Source organism: Mesoplodon mirus (genome assembly GCF_964341445.2).
Source record: "Mesoplodon mirus genome assembly, chromosome: 19".
Lineage (NCBI taxonomy): Eukaryota > Metazoa > Chordata > Mammalia > Artiodactyla > Ziphiidae > Mesoplodon > Mesoplodon mirus.
In genome coordinates this window covers 50,491,841-50,512,985 of record NC_138995.1, presented here as the reverse complement: position 1 = coordinate 50,512,985, position 21,145 = coordinate 50,491,841, and the positions used below count along the sequence as shown (strand labels likewise).

Sequence of the window (21,145 nt, the reverse complement as noted above, 5' to 3'; positions counted from 1 at the left end):
AGGGGATCTTACAGACAGTGGGCAGGACATTGCAGCAGTCTTCACTACTCAGGGGAGAAGGAGGCTACCATTTATAGGGGGATTGATGTCAGCTTGGCTCATCAGTTACCAGGGAAACCAGCAGCTGGGGCACATCCCTCACAGTCCCTCAGATTAACCAGCATCACTAGGGCAGATGTTTCCCTTTAGTAAATTAGGAGGTGGAGCCATTCCAGCCTGAGGATTAGAACCATTCATAGCTAGGGCAAGGGGCAAAGACGTTCACGTGACTAGGGTGCAGGTAAAGAAAGGACTGATCGAGGGCTTCCCTGGTGGCGCAGTGGTTGAGAATCTGCGTGCCAATGTAGGGGACACAGGTTTGAGCCCTGGTCCGGGCAGATCCCACATGCCACAGAGCAACTAAGCCCGTGCACCACAACTACTGAGCCTGTGTGCCTAGAGCCCATGCACCGCAATGAGAGAATCCACCGCAATGAGAAGCCTGCGCACTACAACAAAGAGTAGGCCCTGCTCACCACAACTAGAGAAAGCCTGCATGTAGCAACGAAGACCCAATGCAGCCAAAAATAAATAAATTTATTAAAAAAAAAAAAAAGAAAGAAAGGACTGATCGAGCAGGAGATGCACAGAGCAAGAGAACAGCCACCTTGGGTGACCTGACCAAACACTCCACCCCTACATACCCTGCACGACCCTAACAATTTTGGTCCACCCCTCTTCCAAGATATCCCTGGGGTCAGGTATGTAGAGGTGCACTGCAATCAAATACCACAAATGCAATACAGACAACAGCATCTAAAGGATATCAAGAGTCCAAGAGGTGGGAAAACTTTGTAGCCAGATGCTTATCAGGTCAAGTTTTCATGGAAATCCAGAGGAGGACACCAGCAGCCTCTCACTGTAGACCCAGCAATCAGACTCATTTCACAGTGAGGCCTCCATTGTGGCCCAGTCCACGAATAAATTCCCTCCCCTCAGACTAGGGACAAAATGTAAGATGTTTAACAGGCACAACACAGGGAAGGTCGTGACCATTAAGCAAAATACAAGCAGTAATCACATTCTGAGATAATACCGCCTCTGCCTGTGGTCCTGGCCTGCAGTACCATTCCGCCAGTCCACCCTTAGCCTCACAGCTTGTGCCGAATACTGGAGAGGTGGTGTAACAACCCACCACAGGGTTAATATGATGGCGCCTTTCTCTAGTAAGGGGCCCGGAGTAATTACCTTAGTAGTCTCAGGTGGGCCGAGTAGGAGACAGGTGAAGTCTGTCAGTCTCTTTCTAATCCTGTCCCCCAGGGGGCGGCAAACTCCAAACACCCAGAACTTACCTGCCAGTCCCAGGGCCATGTTATAACGTGTTCCCCTGGAGGTAGACCCTGTGGCAAGGGCCAGAGTGAGTTACTGTCCTGACCAATAGTTGGCAACAGTCCTTCGGTGGGCAACGGTTGAACTCAGATTGCATTGACTAGTTATCTCTGGGTTAATATGGCTTGGTCATTGGGAAAATTGCTCCTGAGATTTTCAGTTATAGTCCTTAGGGCTTGAGTTAGCCTCTGGTCTGCATATTGAGAGCATGTGTTTCCAACATCAGTTGTTAAGGAGTCCACTTATTATTTCCATTAGCCCGGGAGCAGCGAGGTCGGAGGGCAGGTGGAAATGACAGCGTATGTCATTTTTAATCAGCCCATTCCTGAACATCATGGCTGGTAAAGTAGATTCCTTGTTCACTGTTGATGTCCATGGGGGTCCTATATGTTGCACACAGGTGTTCCAGACCCCACATAGTAGGGTTTTCTTGCCTTGTTAGATGACTTGGGTAGGTCTTTGGTAATGTCTTCCACCTTTGCAATGCACTGTAGATGCATATAGCTGTTGTTCCATCACACTAGATCGTTGCTCTGCCCTCTTCCATAGCTGGGACGAAAAGTCCAAGGTTACTATTATTTTGCCATTGCCACAGGCCCCAACCAAACCCTTCCGGGTAATTGGCCACGTCCAATTCACAAGCCTATCCCTGAGGTAATATCCCTAAAGCTTGTGTCTGTAATTGTTTAGGGGTGAGGGGTTGGGGGGTGATGCTTGTCTTTTGTAGATAATCCAGGTCCTTGTGTGTTTTATTTGTCAGCCATCCATGTGCAGTCAGATAAGCCATAAGCATTGGGCTGCTACTTTTAAACTGGAAAGAGACTCTGAGGTTAACAGGATATCATTGATATAATGGAAGAGAAAGACATGCCTCATGGTAGTCAGCTGCCACAGGGCCCCACATGCTAGTGGACAGCCACCTCGGGATCACCCCCATAACTTTCTGTTCCCCATCTTTATATCCTGTCCTCATGGCACTTGTGGGAGCTTCCTCGCCCTCCTGGCTGGCCAATTATTGCGCTGTACCCCACAGAACTGCAAGCCTTGTAGTTGCCCAGCCTCAAGACCGAAGAAAGGGCACAGAGATATCAATGGCTTATTGGATGAGAGGATCTTACATACCTGAAGCAAGGTCCTGGAGTGACACCCCCACAGTGTGCATCAGACAACGAGTAGAACATGGCAGCAGTCCTTACTACTCAAGGGAGAAGGAGGCTACAATTTATAGGGGGAAATGACGTCAGCTTGGCTCATCAGTTACTAGGGAAACCAGCAGCTGGGGCACGTCCGTCACAGCCCCTCAGATTAACATGCCTAATGAGAGTAGATGTTTCCCTTTAATAAAGTAGCAGGTGGAGCCATTCTGGCCTGAGGATTAGAACCATCACTAGCTGGGGCAGGAGGCAAAGACGTTCACGTGAGTAGGTTACAGGTGAAGGAGGAACTGGTCGAGTAGGGGATTCACAAAGAGCAAGAGAACAGCCATCTTGAATGACCTGATCATTCTGACACCTGTCGGAATGGCTGTTATCAAAAAGCCGACAAATAATAAGTGTTGGCAAGAATGTCGAGAAAAGGGAACCCTGTGGGTGGGAATGTAAATTGGTGCAACCATTCTGGAAAACCATATGGAGATTCCTGAAAAAGTTAAAAATAGAACTACCATATGATCCATCAATTCCACTCCTTGTTATGTATCTGAAGAAAATGAAAACACTAATTTGAAAAGATACATGCACCCCAATGTTCATTGCAGCATTATTTACAATAGCTAAGACATAGAAGCAACCTAAATACCCATCAACAGATGAATGGATAAAGAAGATGTGGTATTTATTATAATGGAATATTACTCAGCCATTAAAAAAATGAAATAATGCCATTTGTGGCAACATGGATGGACCTAGATGGTATTATGTTACATGAAATAAGTATGACAGAGAAAGACAAATACTCTATGATTTCACTTATATGTGGAGCTTAAAAAACAAAAGAGATGAACAAGCATAACAAAACAGAAACAGATTTATAGATACAGAGATGAAACAAGCCAGAGGGGAGGGGTTGGGGGAAGTAGAGAAATAGGTGAGGGAGATTAAGAGGCACAAACTTCCAGTTGCACAGTAAATGAGTCATGGATATGAAATGTACCTTGTGGGAAATATAGTCAATAACTATGTAATATCTTTGTATGGTTACATATCATAACTAGACTTATTGTGGTAATAATTTTGAAATATACAGAAATATCAAATCATTATGTTGTGTAACAGGAACTAACATAGTCTTGTAGGCCAATTATACTTCAAAAACAAAGGAACAAACATATTCATGGAAAAAGAGACCTGATTTGTGCTTATCAGAGGTGGGGTGGTGGTTGGGAGAGGGGCAATTGGATGAAGGTAGTAAAAAGGTAGAAACTTCCAGTCATGAGATAAATAACTAGTAGGGATATAATGTACAACATGATAAATATCCTTAACAATGCTGTATGTTATATATGAAACCTGTTAAAGGAGTAACAGTAAAATTGTAAGAGTTCTTTCTCATCACAAGGAAAAAATTTTTTTGTTTCTTTTATTTTGTATCTATATGAGATGATGGATGTCCACTAAACTTACCATGGTAATCATTTCATTACAGATGTAAGTCAGATCATTATGCTGTACACCTTAAATTTATCCAGCGTTGGGGCTTCCCTGGTGGCACAGTGGTTAAGAATCCGCCTGCCAATGCAGGGGACACAGGTTTGAGCCCTGATCTAGGAAGATCCCACATGCCCTAGAGCAACTAAGCCCATGTTCCACAACTACCGAGCCTGCGCTCTAGAGCCCACAAGCCATAACTACTGAGCCCGCACACCTAGAGCCCGTGCTTGGCAACAAGAGAATCCGCCACAATGAGAAGCCTGTGCACTGCAATGAAGAGTAGCCCCCGCTCACCGCAACTAGAGAAAGCCCGCATGCAGCAACGAAGACCCAACGAAGCCAAAAATGAATAAATAGATAAATAAATTTATTAAAAAAATTTAAAAGTTGATAGGGAACTCATTTAGCTGGGGCGCATTCCTTGTAAGTAGGCTAAAGCTCAGTTATGCTCAGAAAGGGGAGCGGGTAGGGCTGCAGGCCTAAGATGGAGCTGACAAAATGGAGTTAGTGTGGTTCAGCCACACAATTTACTTTTCTGTTACATACAGGCTATCATTTAAACAACAGGACTAGTTAACAGTAGCAATTATTAGGACTAATTAAAATAAATGTATAAGAAAATATTTTTATAAACTTTCTGTTCTCTGATTTGGCAATTTAACTCTAGTTAATACTTAAATTATGTAGGCCATATTGTTGTGTAGTCTTTTTTTTAAAAAAGATTTTTTTCATGTGGACCATTTTTAAAGTCTTTATTGAATTTGTTACAATATTGATTCTGTTTTATGTTTTGGTTTTTTGGTCACGAGTCATGTAGGATCTTAGCTCCCCGACCAGAGATCGAACCTGCACTTCCTGCATTGGAAGGTGAAGTCCTAACCACTGGACCGCCAGGGAAGTCCCTGTTGTGTATTCTTAAGATACATACAGGTAAGACTTTTTAAAAAAGAGAATGGAAATATAATAGGACCAATTAAACAGATGTTACCTATATAAAATAAACAATAACATGTTTCTCTCCATCCCTTGGTATAGTAGGGTATTTTTACTCTTCTTTCCTTTTCCAATAATACTTCTTCTGAACTACCTGCACCCTTTAAGACATCGTGTTATTCTTGTATATTGGTAAAATAGAATATAGGTAAACATGAAATTCACTTTGACATGCAGCTCTGCTCTTATTAAGCCCACATTACAAAGATTCTCGTCGTCAGCCTAACGTGATGACATCAAGTTAAATACAAAGCATTTGAGCATTTGTGGGATATACGTATAGAATTTTACTTACAGGCAGCATGTCCTTAGACTTGTAAGTAATCTCTAGGCCCATAGAATGCCCTGCCTGATAGGGGTGTCTTTGTTTTCTTGGGAGCTCTGGCCACCAGTCTAACAATGTGATTTATGATAGAGGTTTTGGGACACACCATATCAGTTCTGACCACTGGAAGATCTGGAGACTTGAAACTTCGACGCTCATACTTGAAAGGCGTGAGCTTGAACCTTCTGAAGGAGTTGAAGGTTAAAGATCAGCCTAACCTCATGGACAGAATGTGAGCACCAACAAACAATCTGGAGACCACAGGCTTGGGCAAGCTTTCTTGTGCATATTGTCACAACTCATGACCAAGAGGAGGTAATATCATCCTTGTGTTCAAGGAGAAGATGACCAGAAGCTCCACATTTGGATCCCTCCCACACTTTGTCCTATGCATCCATCTCTCCCTTTAGCTGATTCTAATTTGTATCTTTTCATTGTAATAAAACTAATCATAACTGCACTACATTCCTGAGTTCGGTCAGTTGTTGTAGTGAACTACTCAACCAAAGAATGGTTGTAGGAACCCCTGAATTTGTCAAGAAATCTGTATAATTCATCACATCAGAAAATTAAAGGAGAAAAAACAGGTTCACACCAACAGATGATAAAATAGCTCCCAACAAAATCTAACAGGCATTAAGCAGAACACGGACTGAATGAAACTACTTACATATAACAGACTATTTACTCTAAGTCAATAAGCATTACACTAAATGTTTAAATAGATACGTGATTTCCATTAAATTGGAAAAATGAGGGCAGTTATTCCCACTAGTATTCAACTTTATTCTGAAAACTCCGGCTACTGTAATAAGAAATAGAAATAAAATAAATAATAAAAAATATTGAGGGAACTTATTTCTATTTGCAGATGCATGGCAGAAAACATAAAATATAAAAAAGAAAAAAGAATACAATTATTTGGTATGGCTTAAAATGAAAACTGTATCTAAACGTAATGTTAGCAAAACAATAAACACCATAACACAGTTAAAACACAAGCCACCTTGAGAGAAAATAAGTCCAACATTTATAAATGTGTAATACCTGGAATTATCAATACCTGGATTATTTTAAGAATCCTAAAAAAATCAGTGAGATAACCCAAAAAGAAAGAGAGAAAATGCATGAAAAAAAAAAGCACTAAGGGGGCTTCCCTGGTGGCGCAGTGGTTGAGAGTCCACCTGCCGATGCAGGGGATGCAGGTTCGTGCCCCAGTCCGGGAAGATCCCACATGCCGCAGAGCGGCTGGGCCCGTGAGCCATGGCCGCTGAGCCTGCGCGTCCAGAGCCTGTGCTCCGCAACGGGGGAGGCCACAACAGTGAGAGGCCCGCGTACCGCAAAAAAAAAAAAAAGCACTAAGGGAAACATCATTGGCCAATAAACACATATGAAAAAATGTGCTCAATTCACTTGCAGTCAGGGAAGTACAGACACTCATATTCAATAACTGAAGGGATTCAATATTGGTGCAATGATGGAGCAACAATCTAGCAATATGTGAAACATGGTATACACAGCACTTCTAGATAAGCACCTTTGAGTCTCAACTCTTTAAAGAAATAAGAAAACGGCTTTCAGCGACTGTGAAGCTGGGGAGGTCCAGGCTGGGAGAAGGACGTCGGATCTCATTGTCCTCCCAGGCTTTCGACCCTCCACCAAAGCCCCTCAATAAAATGGCTTGATTCCAAAAAGAAAAAAAACCCCGCACAAAATGGTATTCAATATAGCATTTTTATTACAATGAAAAATCATTTTGTCCTAATCACTGTTTAATAGAATATTTAAGCATATTTAATACATACATTATCAAGCACCAGGCTGGAATCTTTTCCATTCTATAGAAAATCACTAGCCTTCCGTTCAAGCAGGAAGCTGCTTTCAGAGTATAATGTGAGCTGCAAAAGAAAAGTGCCCTTCCTCACCCCTTCCCAACACAATCACTCACCATGTCTGAAATGACATCCTTGAAGACATTCATTGTGGTTATGGTACCATCTACCAAAGTGGTTCACATTCTAAAGGTGTTAAAAGGTATTTGGAGTGAGAAGTGCGCAATGAAGTAAATTTGAGATACACTATGTTGAATGAAAATTTCTTTAATACATGTTTCGACAAGCTGTGTACTTGGATTTCCCCCAGAAGTAGATACTTTATCCTTTGTTTCATTTACATTTTTCCCCAAGATATCTTTTTTCAAATATTATCAAGGACTAGTATTCCCTGAAGCAAACTTGTGGAGAATGTTGGTTAAACACTGGTCTTCTGGAGCTACTTTGTACTTGGGAAAGGCAAAACACTGGCCTACTAGTGAAGACTGATTTTGTAAGAAATTCTAAATATAACTATTTAGAATTATGAAGAATAGAATTTTCATAAGTGAAGCTGGTCTAGATTTTGCTCTTTATCATCATCTAGTTTTGTATCAGATTATTTCACCTGTGTAAAATTAATTGGTAAGCCCCGGTCTGGGAGGATCCCATATGCCGCGGAGCGGCTGGGCCCGTGAGCCATGGCCGCTGGGCCTGCGCGTCCGGAGCCTGTGCTCTGCAACGGGAGAGGCCACAACAGTGAGAGGCCCGCATACCGCAAAAAGAAAAAAAAAAATAAAAAATAAAAAATTAATTGGTAAAATTTTGTTAAGGATTATCTATTCTTAAGGTTTTTACCTACACAACTATCAGATTTTTTCCTTAAACAGGAACTTCGTACACACAATTTATTTGTTGGTCTGTGGGTTCTAGAGCACAGTCAATTGTGATAACATACTTATAGAGAAGAAAATGTAATCCCTCTATATTTTTACATATATTGCAATACATATAGTACATACAGTGTTACCTTATAATAAAAGGAAAATGTATTGATAATCTGTAATCACTTTTATCATCACTAATGCTGAATGTTTATATTTCATTTTCTTTTCCTTGATTAGACCTGCCAAGATACAGTCATTAACATTGGAAGTCTACTAGTGTCTAATCTCTTAATTTCTACTTTCAATTGTACTTTGCTTCTCTCGTGTTGGTTTTTTGTTCTGTTTCTTGTTTCTTGACACAAATGCTTATTCATTCCTTTAATACATTTATCTACGTGACAGGCCCAGCACTGATTGCTGCAGGTAAGTGAAGAAGATGAAGACTGGGCCCACAAACGAAGTTTCCTTAATGCATTCAGGGGCACACATTTCTCACTGAATAGAACTTTGGTTACATCTGACAAATTTAGATATGCAGGCATCTCATTAACAATCATTTCTTAAGTAGTGTATAATTTTAGCTTTGATTTTAAATATTTTATTATTTCAAATACATAAAAAAGTAAAAATGTTAGAACAATGAACCCTCCATCAACAGCCACTCTACTTTAGTAATTATCAACATTTTGCTAATCTACTTTCTAGCTCTTTGCCAATTTGCTACTTTCTTTTTCTTTTGTTGGAGTTATTTTAATGCAAATCTGGGTATCTTATTCCACACATATGTATCTCTAACACATAGGATGTTCTATCTTTTAATAACCACATTATCATCCCTAACAAAACTAATATTTCTAAAAATCATTTAATACTCAGTGCATGTCCACATCTCCCCCAGTCTCCAAAATGTTGTTTTACATTTTGTTCAATCTGGGTCCAAATAATACCCACATATTGAATTTAGTTGATATGCCTCGTCTTTTTTAATCTGTTAACAGTGCCCTTCTTTTCTTTTCCATGCCACTCATTAGTTGAAGAAATCAGGTCATTTGTTTTGTAGAATTTTACACATTCTGGATCTGCTTGGCTGCTTCCTTGTGGTGCCACTTACTTTTACACCTATTCCCCAAATTCTTGGCTTTAAATTTTTTTTTGATTTAAAGGTTTGATTCCTTCAGTTCGTTATTTTGGCAATAAGACTTCATAGGTAGTAGTAGGTACTTCCTAACTGCATTGTATCAGGAGGTGCCTATTGTCTGATCGTCCCACCTTTATAGAGGTTAAAATTGAATAAAGGGCTCAGAGGTGGTCAGCTTGATAAATCCAATATAACGTTCTCACTATAAACTTTTTCCCAAATAGTTTTAATATCCACTGAAGATCATTTTCTGGACCCATTATTCCATTAGGAACTAGAAAATTTTTCTAATCCTATCAATTTTTCTGTATTTACTGGTGAGATTTCTTAAATTAAAAAAATTACTTTGATGAGCTTTGGGTGACTCTGAAACTTGATTCACATGGGAAAAGCAAAATAAATACTTATTTTCCCTTTATTTATTGGTTTTCAGAATGATGAATTGGTACCGAAGCATTTCCCATACCAGCCATAACTGAGTAAATTATCAAACTGCTACTGGGGTCATGTGAAAAGACCCAACTCCCACTGGCTGAAGATGGGGCAATTTGAGCATCAAAAAGTATATTGACTATAATGGAATGTTTTCTTTCTTTTATACAAGAGTATCATACGCACACACACACACAATTAAATTTCCAAGTGGTTAGTTCCTTTATGCCACCTTTTTGATAATTTCTAATTAATTGAATGGTGGTCAGAGATGAGGGATTATAAAACGTTTACTCTTTGAAATTTATTATGGGAAAATAATTTCATATTTCTCTTTGATTCTTCCAATAGTTGTACTCTTAACAACCTCATATTCATGAAATTCATAAGGTTTCTTTTCACCATGAAATTTCGGATGCAGCTCAAGTGATGAAGAACTTCTCAGATTCAATATAACCTCCTAGGTTTTATCCAGAATAAATTATCTTAAGTTTAGTAAGTGCTGAGCAGTGACAGGAGGCATTTCTACATTTATTACTTCTATAGGATATTCCTTTCATATGAATTCACTAATACTAATGATGTTAATAACAACTATAGGTAATATTTACAGAAAACATGCTATGTGGCTGCTATTTTTCCAAGTATTAACTACTCACTCCTCACAACAATTCTATTACATGATGTAGCAGGCTGACTCTGAATTGGCCCCAGTGGTCCCTTCCTCCTGGTATTCATGCTCTTGTGTAAGCCTGTTCCCTTGAGTGTAGGGTGGCCTAGTTCCTTGCTTCTAACCAAAAGAAGATAGCAAAGGTGATGAAATAATGTCATTTCAATGATTAGATTACACAAGATGATAGCTTCTTTGATGCTAGCAGCCTCTTGCTTCCTTGGCTTGCACACTCTGATGAAGTAAGCAGCCACCTTGAAGAGGCCCATGTAGCAAGGAACTGAAGTCAGCCTTTAGCCAACAGCCAGCTAGAAACTCAGGACCTCAGCGCAACAGCCCTCAGTGAATTAATTTGGTCAACAACCACATGAGGTTGGAAGTGCATCCCTTCCCCAGTTGAGCCTTCCGATGAGACTCAGCCACGGTTGAAATCTTGATTTTAGCCTTGTGAGGGGCCCTGAAGCAGAGAACCCAACTAAGTTATGCCTAGATTCCTGACCCACAGAAACTGAGATAATGTGTATTATTTTAAGCTACTAAGTTTGTGGTAATTTATTACACAGCAATAAATAATATATATAGGTACTACTATCACCATTTTACAAGTGAGCGAAATGAGGCACAGAAATTTAAGTACCTTATCTAATAACACACTGCTAATAAAGGGGTGAAATGGCAATAATGATAAATAAGGCTAAAGATTTTCCTGCATTCATTATATTATTCCTTATATAAATTTGCTGAAGATAAACAATGTCTGAATGGTGGTGGAAGGTTTTAAAGCAATAATTTTTTCTGAAATATAAACTTTTTAATGCTTAGTTATGAGCATGAAACAAATTTTCTCAAAAATGAATTTTCTGATGTTCTGTAACATGTACATTTGAAAGCCTTCTTGTATTAAATTCCATTATGAATTTTCTGATGCTGAGTAAGGTGTGAGTGTTGTCTAAAGGCCTTCTTACATTCCTTACATTTGTAGGGTTTCTCACCAGTATGAATTCTCTGGTGTTGAGTAAGAAAAGAATAAAGTCTAAAAGCTTTACCACATTCCTTACATTCATAAGGTTTCTCTCCAGTATGAATACTCTGATGTTGAGTAAGTTGTGAGAGCAATCTAAAAGGCTTTCTACATTCCTTACATTCATAAGGTTTCTCACCAGTATGAATACTCTGATGTTGAGTAAGTTGTGAGAGTAGTCTAAAGGCCTTCCCACATTCTTCACATTCATAAGGTCTCTCACCAATATGAATGCTCTGATGGGAAATAAGTTGTGAGTAACTACTAAAGGTCTTCCAACATTCCATACATTCATAGGGTTTCTCACGAGTATGAATTCTCTGATGGCGAACAAGCTGTTGCCTTAATCTAAAAGTCTTCCCACACTCTTTACATTCATAGGGTTTCTCACCAGTATGAATACTCTGATGGACAGTAAGCTGTTGGCATATTCTAAAAGCCTTTCCACATTCCTTACATTCATAGGGTTTCTCCCCAAAATGAATTTTCTGATGTATTCTAAGGTCTGGACCACATACGAAGGCCTTCCCACATTCCTTACATTCATAGAGCTTCTCAGAAGTATGAAGTCTCTGATGTCGAGTAAGGTGTGTACACTGCCTAAAAGTCTTCCCACATGCCTTACATTCATAGGGCTTCTCACCAGTGTGAATCCTCTGATGTCGAGCAAGCTGCTGATGTACTCTAAAGGCCTTTCCACATTCCTTACATTCATAGGGCTTTTCACCAGTATGAAGTCTCTGATGTTGAGTAAGTTCCTGGAGGACTGTAAAGGCCTTCCCACATTCCTTACATTCATAGGGTTTCTCACCAGTATGAAGTTTGTGATGTCTAATAAGGTGTGCACGCTGTCTAAAGGCCTGCCCACATTCTTTACATTTGTAAGGTTTTTCACCAGTATGAATTCTCAGGTGTTGACTAAGTGTTGAGCGACGAATAAAGGTCTTCCTACATTCCTTACATTCATATAACTTTTCACCATTATGAATTCTCTGATACTCAGCAAGAAGATTATGCCTTTTGTAAGTGGTCATTTTTTCAGGAGCAATTTTCACTTGCCCAAAATATCCCTCTTGTGGTTCCTTTTGCCCCTCAATCTTGCTTTTGCATTCCCAATCATTTCTAAAAATGGAGTCCTGAAGGCCATAGCTTTTAATTCTTTCCATTATCTCCCACTGGAATGAATATATTTCATAAATGTCCTTTTCTGGAGATAAAGTATTGGTCCTGTATCTGGACTCCAAATCTGAAAGAAAACAAGAAAGCAAACACAAGCTGTTTTCCAGTTCCAGAAGAAAGAAAACTATACACAGAAATAAAAAGCACCTAAAATAATGCCTATTACTGAAACTGAACAGGACCCTGTGGGCCTCCTGGGCACGGAAGCCTTTCTGTGTCCCCCATTTCTTTGTTTGCACGGAACAGACTCCAGCCTCCATGACCTTCCCTGAGTTCCAAAGGGCATATTCGAACAGTTGCTAATCAGGGAAGGGAGGGGATGCAGAAACAAGGAAGGAGCAGTCAAGAAACAACAGTACAGCCTTGGGGTATCCTGGTTCCACCTCAAGGGATACACATTACAGTATCTTTGAGGTCTTCTGCAGAACTAAAACCCCCACCAAACGGAAGATGTTCCAGAGAGAAAGTCACAGTTTGATAACCTTGAGAAGCTCATCAGGAGACCACCTGAGGCCAGATTAAAGGAATACAGGCCCTGCACACACCCTGATCCTTATCAGCAATCCCACCCTTGAACCACTGCTATAAAACTCACCAAATGCTCCTGGGTTGGGACACACAGTTTTTGAGGCACTAGCCTGCTGTGTCCCCCTTCGCCTGGCAAAGCCATAAAGCTATTCTTTCCTACTTCACCCAAACCTCTGTCTCCGAGATTCGATTTGGCACTGGTGCACAAAGGCTGAATTTTCAGCATCATTACCAGTGAATGGATTAGACATCTCTAGAAGATAGGCATTCCTGCTACAATAACACATATGTGTACCTAAAAAAACTTATCTTCTGTAAAATTACACACCAAAAATTAGAGTTTATGGGGAAAACAGGGCTGGAGAAGAACAGTCAAATCTATGCAACGTTATTGGCAGAGCAGTAACAAATATAATAATTGGTATCTCAAGAGATAACCTGAAAGGCAGCCCAACACAGCTGAAGGCTGCATCATGGATACTAAAAAGCACACAAAAAATTGAAAACACTGGATTTCAGGTGTTGAGACATTGTACATGAAAATAAAGCCCTGAGCCAGTGAGGCTACCATTAAGATGGAAATAGGATGAAGTGAAACCTGTCATCAGCTAGGAGACATGCAAGGTTGATGGTATCCATGTCTGGGGAGGGAGCCCTGAATGTAGGCATTTATTATTAATTTTCTTAATATAGAGGTGTAAGGGCTCTTAACAATAAAGTATCAAATTAAAGGCTTTTGCCTTTCCAGCTGAATGTTAGAAATCTATTTCTACCATTCTGGCACTATTCAACTAGGAAAATTACCTGTGAAACAACTAAGTTCCACATTATACTGATATCATTCCCTACTTCATATCATTACTAAGCTAATTTGTATTATGGATTATTAACTGTATTATGGAACAGACTATATTCTCATACATTTCAAAATAAGGCAAAGGAAACAGAAAATAAAGAAAGTTCAGGAATGGAGGTGAGGTTGGTGATTAGGGAAACAAGGTAAATCAGTGGAGGCCTGATTTAAGCGTGTGTAAGAATCACCTAAAGGTCTGTTAAAACTATACAGAGATATGTTTGACTGAAACAAGATCTATAGAACTAGTTCCTGCACGTTTTTGTTTTGTTCTTTTTTATATCTGACAATAACCCTGTTGCTGATCAATGTTTGAGTCTCTCTACTTAAACGTTTTCAATGATTTCTCTTTACAATTAGAATAAAATAGAAATACCTGAGCATGAATAATAAGGCTGCTGCTTATCAACTCCTCTCCCATTTACTCTCTCTGTTCATGCCATAAAGGCCTCTTTTCAGCTCACAAAATGCACTGTTTAATGTTTAATGCAACTGTTGCCATTAAATAGGGCTCTTGATAGGTTGCTCCTTCTTTGGGAAATCCTCTGATTTTGCGTGGTTGACTTCTCTTCATCCTCAGATCTCAAATCAAAAATCACTTCTTCAGGGCCTCCCTGGTGGCGCAGTGGTTGAGAGTCCGCCTGCCGATGCAGGGGATACGGGTTCGTGCCCCGGTCTGGGAGGATCCCATATACCGTGGAGCGGCTGGGCCCGTGAGCCATGGCCGCTGGGCCTGCGCGTCCGGAGCCTGTGCTCCGCAACGGGAGAGGCCACAACAGTGAGAGGCCCGCATACCGCAAAAAAAAAAAAAAAAAAAAAAAAAAAAAATCACTTCTTCAGAAAAGATATTCCTGCTGATCCTATTTAAGTCTAGGCACTTTATGCTCTATCCCAGCAACATGGTGCTTGTCTCTATAACATTTTTCTCAATTTTGCAATAACATACTTATTAATTTTCTCACTTGTTATTCGGTTAGTCTCTTACCCCTGTTTTCCCAGTGGCAGAAACGATTCTAAGTTCACTTACTATTGAATAAGCAACCCCAAATTCGCAATAGATGTTACTCATTTAATTCCCACAATTATGTAATCACTAATAAATATATACATCCATCTCTAATCTTTTTTTTAATTTATTTTATTTCTGGCTGTGTTGGGTCTTCGTTGCTGTGCACAGGCTTTCTCTAGTTGCAGTGAGCAGGGGCTGCTCTTTGTTGCAGTGCACGGGCTTCTCACTGAGGTGGCTTCTCTTGTTGCGGAGCACGGGTTCTAGGTGCGCGGGCTTCAGTAGTTGTGTCACGCGGGCTTCAGGAGTTGTGTCACGCGGGCTTCAGGAGTTGTGTCACGCGGGCTTCAGGAGTTGTGGCACACAGGCATCAGCAGTTGTGGCACGTGGGCTCAGTAGTTGTGGCTCGTGGGCTCTAGAGTGCAGGCTCAGTAGTTGTGGCACACGGGTCTAGCTGCTCTGCAGCATGTGGGATCTTCCCAGACCAGGGCTCAAACCGGTGTCCCCTGCACTGGCAGGTGGATTCTTGACCACTGCACCACCAGGGAGGCCCTGCCTCTAATCTTTTATACTGTACTACAATGACTTGCTTATCTCCACCAGAGTTCATACGATTACTACATCAGTGCTACATTTACTCAAACACTTGCTCCTCCATATCTTCCCTAGGTGCTCCTCTCCAATCCTACATAGCCGCAGCAACTTTCGTACTTCCCAGAGAATGATCTCAAATATTTTTCAATCATGCTAATATTGACAGGCTTATGAAATTCTGAGCAAAAAGGCATGTGTAGATATTGAGTACAGCAGAATGGCTGTCAACTATGGAATGGGATTTGGTATCACCTGAGTACAAGAGAGTACAAATAAAGGCTATGTTAGATGTGGGCTTGAAGACAGTGACCCAGATGGGGGACTTGAGTGAAGAATATCTAAATGCGAATGAAGTAAGAAAAGAGATGGGAGAAGATGGGATAGGAGAGATAGGAAAGTATTTTTCTGCGACTACCGTATAAATGTATAAAACTGTTGAAATGACTCAAATCATAGCCTGATCACTGTGAAACAAAATGAGAAATAAAATCATAAAACCAAGAGACATCTTCACTTCAAAATTTTAAAACTATTTACTAAATTTAAAATTTTTAAGAATTTCTAGAATATTGAAAACACCACATTATCAAGAATCTATGAAATACAGCTACAGATCTTAGAAGAAAATTCATCAATACATTTAAATACTTAGAGCAATAGAAATGAAAGAAAAAAACATATGAGTATCCCACTCAAATTAAGAAAAGAACAACAAAATATACTGAGGAACCCAGGAGAAAATAAATTAAATGCAGAATTTCATTAATTAGATAACAGAAAAATAATGAAATTAATATGCAAGTGAAAAACCCAGGTTGTTTGAAAAAAATTAAATGAAATATATTAACCATCTGCTAAGATAATAAGAAAAAACAGGAGGGACTTCCCTGGTGGCACAGCGGTTAAGAATCTGCCTGCCAATGCAGGGGACACAGGTTCAATCCCTGGTCCGGGAAGATCCCACATGCCATGGAGCGACTAAGCCCGTGCACCGCAACTGCTGAGCCTGCGCTCCGGAGCCCGTGAGCCACAACTACTGAGCCTGCACGCCTAGAGCCTGTGCTCTGCAACAAGAGAAGCCATTGCAATGAGAAGCCCATGCACTGCAACGAAGAGCAGCCCTCGTTCGCCACAACTAGAGAAAGCCCGCGCACAGCTACAAAGACTCAACACAGCCAAAAATAATAAATTAAAAAAAATTTTTTTAAGAAAAAAAAGGGAAAGCATTTAAACAAAATAAAAAATAGCAACTAGGTATCAGAGCACATCTTGCAAGCAGAAACACTGACTACCTTTGTTCTGGACTATCGTTTTGAGACTGTGTAACAAATACCCTTGGAAGGTAGAGATACTCTCTCTCTCTAAATAAACATACAGGTTTGCTTACTGTTCAATATAGTAAAGGTAGTATCTCCCTCGTAGCAAAGGTCATGCATGTGTATGGCCCATTATGAAAGATTTGGGTTCTCTAAACTCTGGGTCCTCTCCCATAAGGCAGCTCACTGAATGTTCAGGTATCTACCTGGACCATCCATATCACCCCCATGGAACTTGTGGGCAAAGAGGAACAAGGCAAATATGTTGATGTTCATGCTGCTTGTTGTGCTTTGAGCAATAAAATCCTTTGCCTTTGGCTTAGGAGTCTTGTGTCTTCTGCCAGCATCCATCCTACACTGCTGCAGGCTACCTGTTAGCTTGCAAGTAGGGTAAAATTTCAGACCCTTTACACTTCTTGACACTAACAAATTATTAATAAAATGGAATATTTTGAAAATCGTAAGGAACTACTATAGCAATAAAGGGTAATTTTCTAAGAAAATATAGAGAAAGTAGTCAGACCTTCTCAAAAAACTATCTTGAAGATTATCAAAACTTTAGAAAGCATGTAGCCCAATATTTAAAGTAGCCCAGCACGTTAAAAATAAGAAAATAATTCCAAGTTATTTTTAAAGTTTATTTATTTTATTTTTGGCTGCGTTGGGTCTTCGTTGTTGCACGTGGGCTTTCTCTAGTTGCAGCGAGCAGGGGCTACTCTTGGTTGCAGTGTGCAGGCTTCTCATTGCTCTTGTTGTGGAGCATGGGCTCTAGGCGCTCAGGCTTCAGTAGTTGTGGCACGCAGGCTTAGTAGTTGTGGCGCGCAGGCTTAGTAGTTGTGGCGCATGGGCTTAGTTGCTCCGTGGCACGTGGGATCTTCCTGGACCAGGGATCGAACCCATGTCCCCTGCACTGGCAGGTGGATTCTTAACCACTGCGCCACCAGGGAAGCCCCCCAAATTATCTTTAAGTGAGTTTTAAAATGAAATCTAAACCTAGTAAAGGAAAGCTATATGCCAATATCACTTATAAAAATTCATGCCAAAACTGATAGCACACTAAAAGAAAATATATCATAACTAACCGTGGCTTACCCTGAGAATGGAAGGACAGTTCAACATTAGTAAATCTACTAAAAGATTTATAATATTAATTATTCTTTTTAAAATTTATTTTTATTTTATTTTATTTTTTTGGCCACACGGCATGTGGAATCTTAAGTTACCTGACCAGGGATTGAACCCATGCCCCCTGCATTGGAAGCACGGAGTCTTAACCACTGGACTGCCAAAGAAATCCCTATAATATTAATTATTCTAAGGATTAAAATTATACACTTATTTCTAAAGACACTGGAAAGCCATCTGACATTAACTCAGCACTCATTATTTATAAAAAAGCACTGAAAATAATACAAATATACAGTTACTTCCTTAACATGATAAAAAATGTATTTCTTAGCCCAAAAGCTAGATTTAACTTAGTGAAGAAATACTGGGAGCATGAGGAGACTTAGGAACTGTTCTAAAAATTGATTGTGGTGGTAGTTATATAACTATATACATTTATTAAGATGCCTAAAACTGGATACTAAAAAGTGAATTTTAATGTATGTCAATTATATATTCATCAATAAACTGAACTTTTTAAAGTATAAAAACGTAAACACAAAAAAGATGTAGATTCCCACTAACTTATAAAAATAATGCAATCCTCAGGGGGTATGTGAAAAATTTCTGTACCTTCCATTCAATTTTTCTGTGAATGGAGACTGTCTATGAATGAAGTCTATTTAAAAAAAAAATGGATGTAAAGTGTCTTGTCCCTCTAACTCACCTATATTCTATTTCTTTTTTCTTGTTCTGAAATATTTAATTATGAACTCTAAAAGTCATTTTTCTTCTTGCCCAAACTGCTCCAAAAATTAATTTGTAATGGCTTTCTTTAGTCACCAGATTATCACCTAGAATGGAAAAAGCCTGTAGGTCAGAGATATAAGTGGCCTAATGCAATGCAATAATGCTACACTGATTTGAATTAAGGATCAACACTACACTTTAAATCCATTTGTGTAAATGGTTTTTAAGTATATATTTTATTTTTTTAAATTTTTAATTAATTTATTTATTTTTGCCTGAGTTGGGTCCTCATTGCCGTGAGTGGGCTTTCTCTAGTTGCGGCAAGTGGGGGGTACTCTTTGTTGTGTTGCACAGGCTCCTCATTGTGGTGGCTTCTCTTGTTGCGGACCACGGGCTCTAGGTATGTTGGCTTCAGCAGTTGTGGCATGTGGACTCAGTAGTTGTGGCACACGATCTTAGTTGCTCCGCGGCATGTGGGATCTTCCCAGACCAGGGCTCGAACCCATGTCCCCTGCATTGGCAGACGAATTCTAAACCACTGAGCCATCAGGGAAGCCCTTAAGTATATGCTTTTAAAGGATTAGTGAAATATTTTTGTTTGGGGTTTTCTACACAAATATATAGCTACCACTGATAAACTGGGGTAGCTGACGCCCTAAATCCAGGTCAACCTCCACGAGATTAGACTACGCAGTCCCTATTTATTAGGGTAACACAAGCAGACCCCAAAACATGGAAAGTCTGGAGGATGTCTCAGCAGGGCAACCAAAGAGATCAGGATATGACTCCACCTGAGCTGCAAAATTCTGAGACCTCCTGGACGAACTGCTGCTCCTGCTTTGGACAAAGCAGCTTTCAGAGAAATCAGCACCATGTGGTTCCTTCCTGAGGGATCCCAAAAGCATAAGAGGGGTGGCCATAAGGTGGCTTGCAGTTTTAACTGATACTCTGTGATTCTGAATCCCAGTGGAAAATTCTACTCAACAAGCGGAAGAAGAAAATAATTTATTTTCTTCTAGAGCTAGAAAGTTAGTCTTTTAACAGAATAATATGACAGTCAAATGATTGATTTCTTTCTTATAATGCTCCTTAGAAAAGCAATCTTGCTGTAAGATCCAACAGATGCATTTTATGCAAACAGAGGTAGAATAAACTTAACACAATCCAAATTAAAAATACCAATGAATTGATTTTTTCATAGAATTAGACATGTTAATTCAAAAATCCATATGAAGAAATAACCAATAATTTTTTAAAAACTGGAAAAGAAGACTAATAAGAAGGGAATACTCCAAAGGTTAGTAGAGGCACACTAAAAAGCTCCAGTAATCATAGAGGGACTTCCCTGGTGGTCCAGTGGTAAACAATCCACCTTCCAATGCAGGGGATGCAGGTTTGATCCCTGGTAAGGGAACTAAGATCCCACATGCTACGGGGCAACTAAGCCTGTGCACGACAACTACTGAGCTCGCGCGCCTCAACTACAGAGCCCGTGTGTCACTAACTACAGAGCCCACATGCGCTGGAGCCTGCGCACCACAACTAAAGCAAAGCCCAAATGCTGCAACAAAGAGCCTGCGTGCCGCAACAAAAAGATCCTGAATGCCTTAACGAAGATCCTGTGTGCCTGCAACTAACACTCGAAGCAACCAAATTAAATAAAATACAATACATATTTAAAAAAAATAAAATAATATTGATATTGATGACAAAACACTGCATTAAAATATTAACAAATTTTCAGGTTAAACATATTGTTGAGAAGCAAGAAGAACTACAATCCTGCAGCCTGGGGAACAAAAACCACATTCACAGAAAGACAGACAAAATGAAAAGGCAGAGGGCTATGTACCAGATGAAGGAACAAGATAAAACCCCAGAAAAACAACTAAATGAAGTGGAGATAGGCAACCTTCCAGAAAAAGAATTCAGAATAATGATAGTGAAGATGATGCAGGACCTTGGAAAAAGAATGGAGGAAAAGATCGAGAAGATATAAGAAATGTTTAACAAAGATTTAGAAGAATTAAAGAACAAACAGAGACGAACAATACAATAACTGAAATGAAAAATACACTAGAAGGAATCAATAGCAGAATAACTGAAGCAGAAGAACGGATAAGTGACCTGGAAGACAGAATGGTGGAATTCACTGCTGCGGAACAGAATAAAGAAAAAAGAATGAAAAGAAATGAAGACAGCCTAAGAGATCTCTGGGACAACATTAAATGCAACAACATTCGCATTATAGGGGTCCCAGAAGGAGAAGAGAGAAAGAAAGGACCCAAGAAAATATTTGAAGAGATTATAGTCAAAAACTTCCCTAACATGGGAAAGGAAATAGCCACCCAAGTCCAGGAAGCGCAGAGTCCCATACAGGATAAACCCAAGGAGAAACATGCCAAGACACATAGTAATCAAATTGGCAAAAATTAAAGACAAAGAAAACTTATTGAAAGCAGCAAGGGAAAAACGACAAATAACATACAAGGCAACTCCCATAAGGTTAACAGCTGATT

The 21,145-nt window shown here is 39.8% G+C and overlaps 1 protein-coding gene across 5 annotated transcripts in view; it reads right to left on the bottom strand.

Annotated features, from left to right (window-relative positions):
* Window positions 1–7,049: 7,049 nt before the first annotated feature.
* Window positions 7,050–21,145, bottom strand: part of ZFP14 (ZFP14 zinc finger protein) — a 30,595-nt gene continuing 16,499 nt past the window's right edge. For all 5 annotated transcript variants that reach the window (XM_082607979.1, XM_082607978.1, XM_082607981.1 and 2 more), the window contains one exon: window positions 7,050–12,539. In XM_082607979.1, the coding sequence (XP_082464105.1) occupies window positions 11,173–12,539 (1,367 nt within the window). In that variant the 3' untranslated portion in view covers window positions 7,050–11,172. The remainder of the gene's footprint in view (window positions 12,540–21,145) is intronic.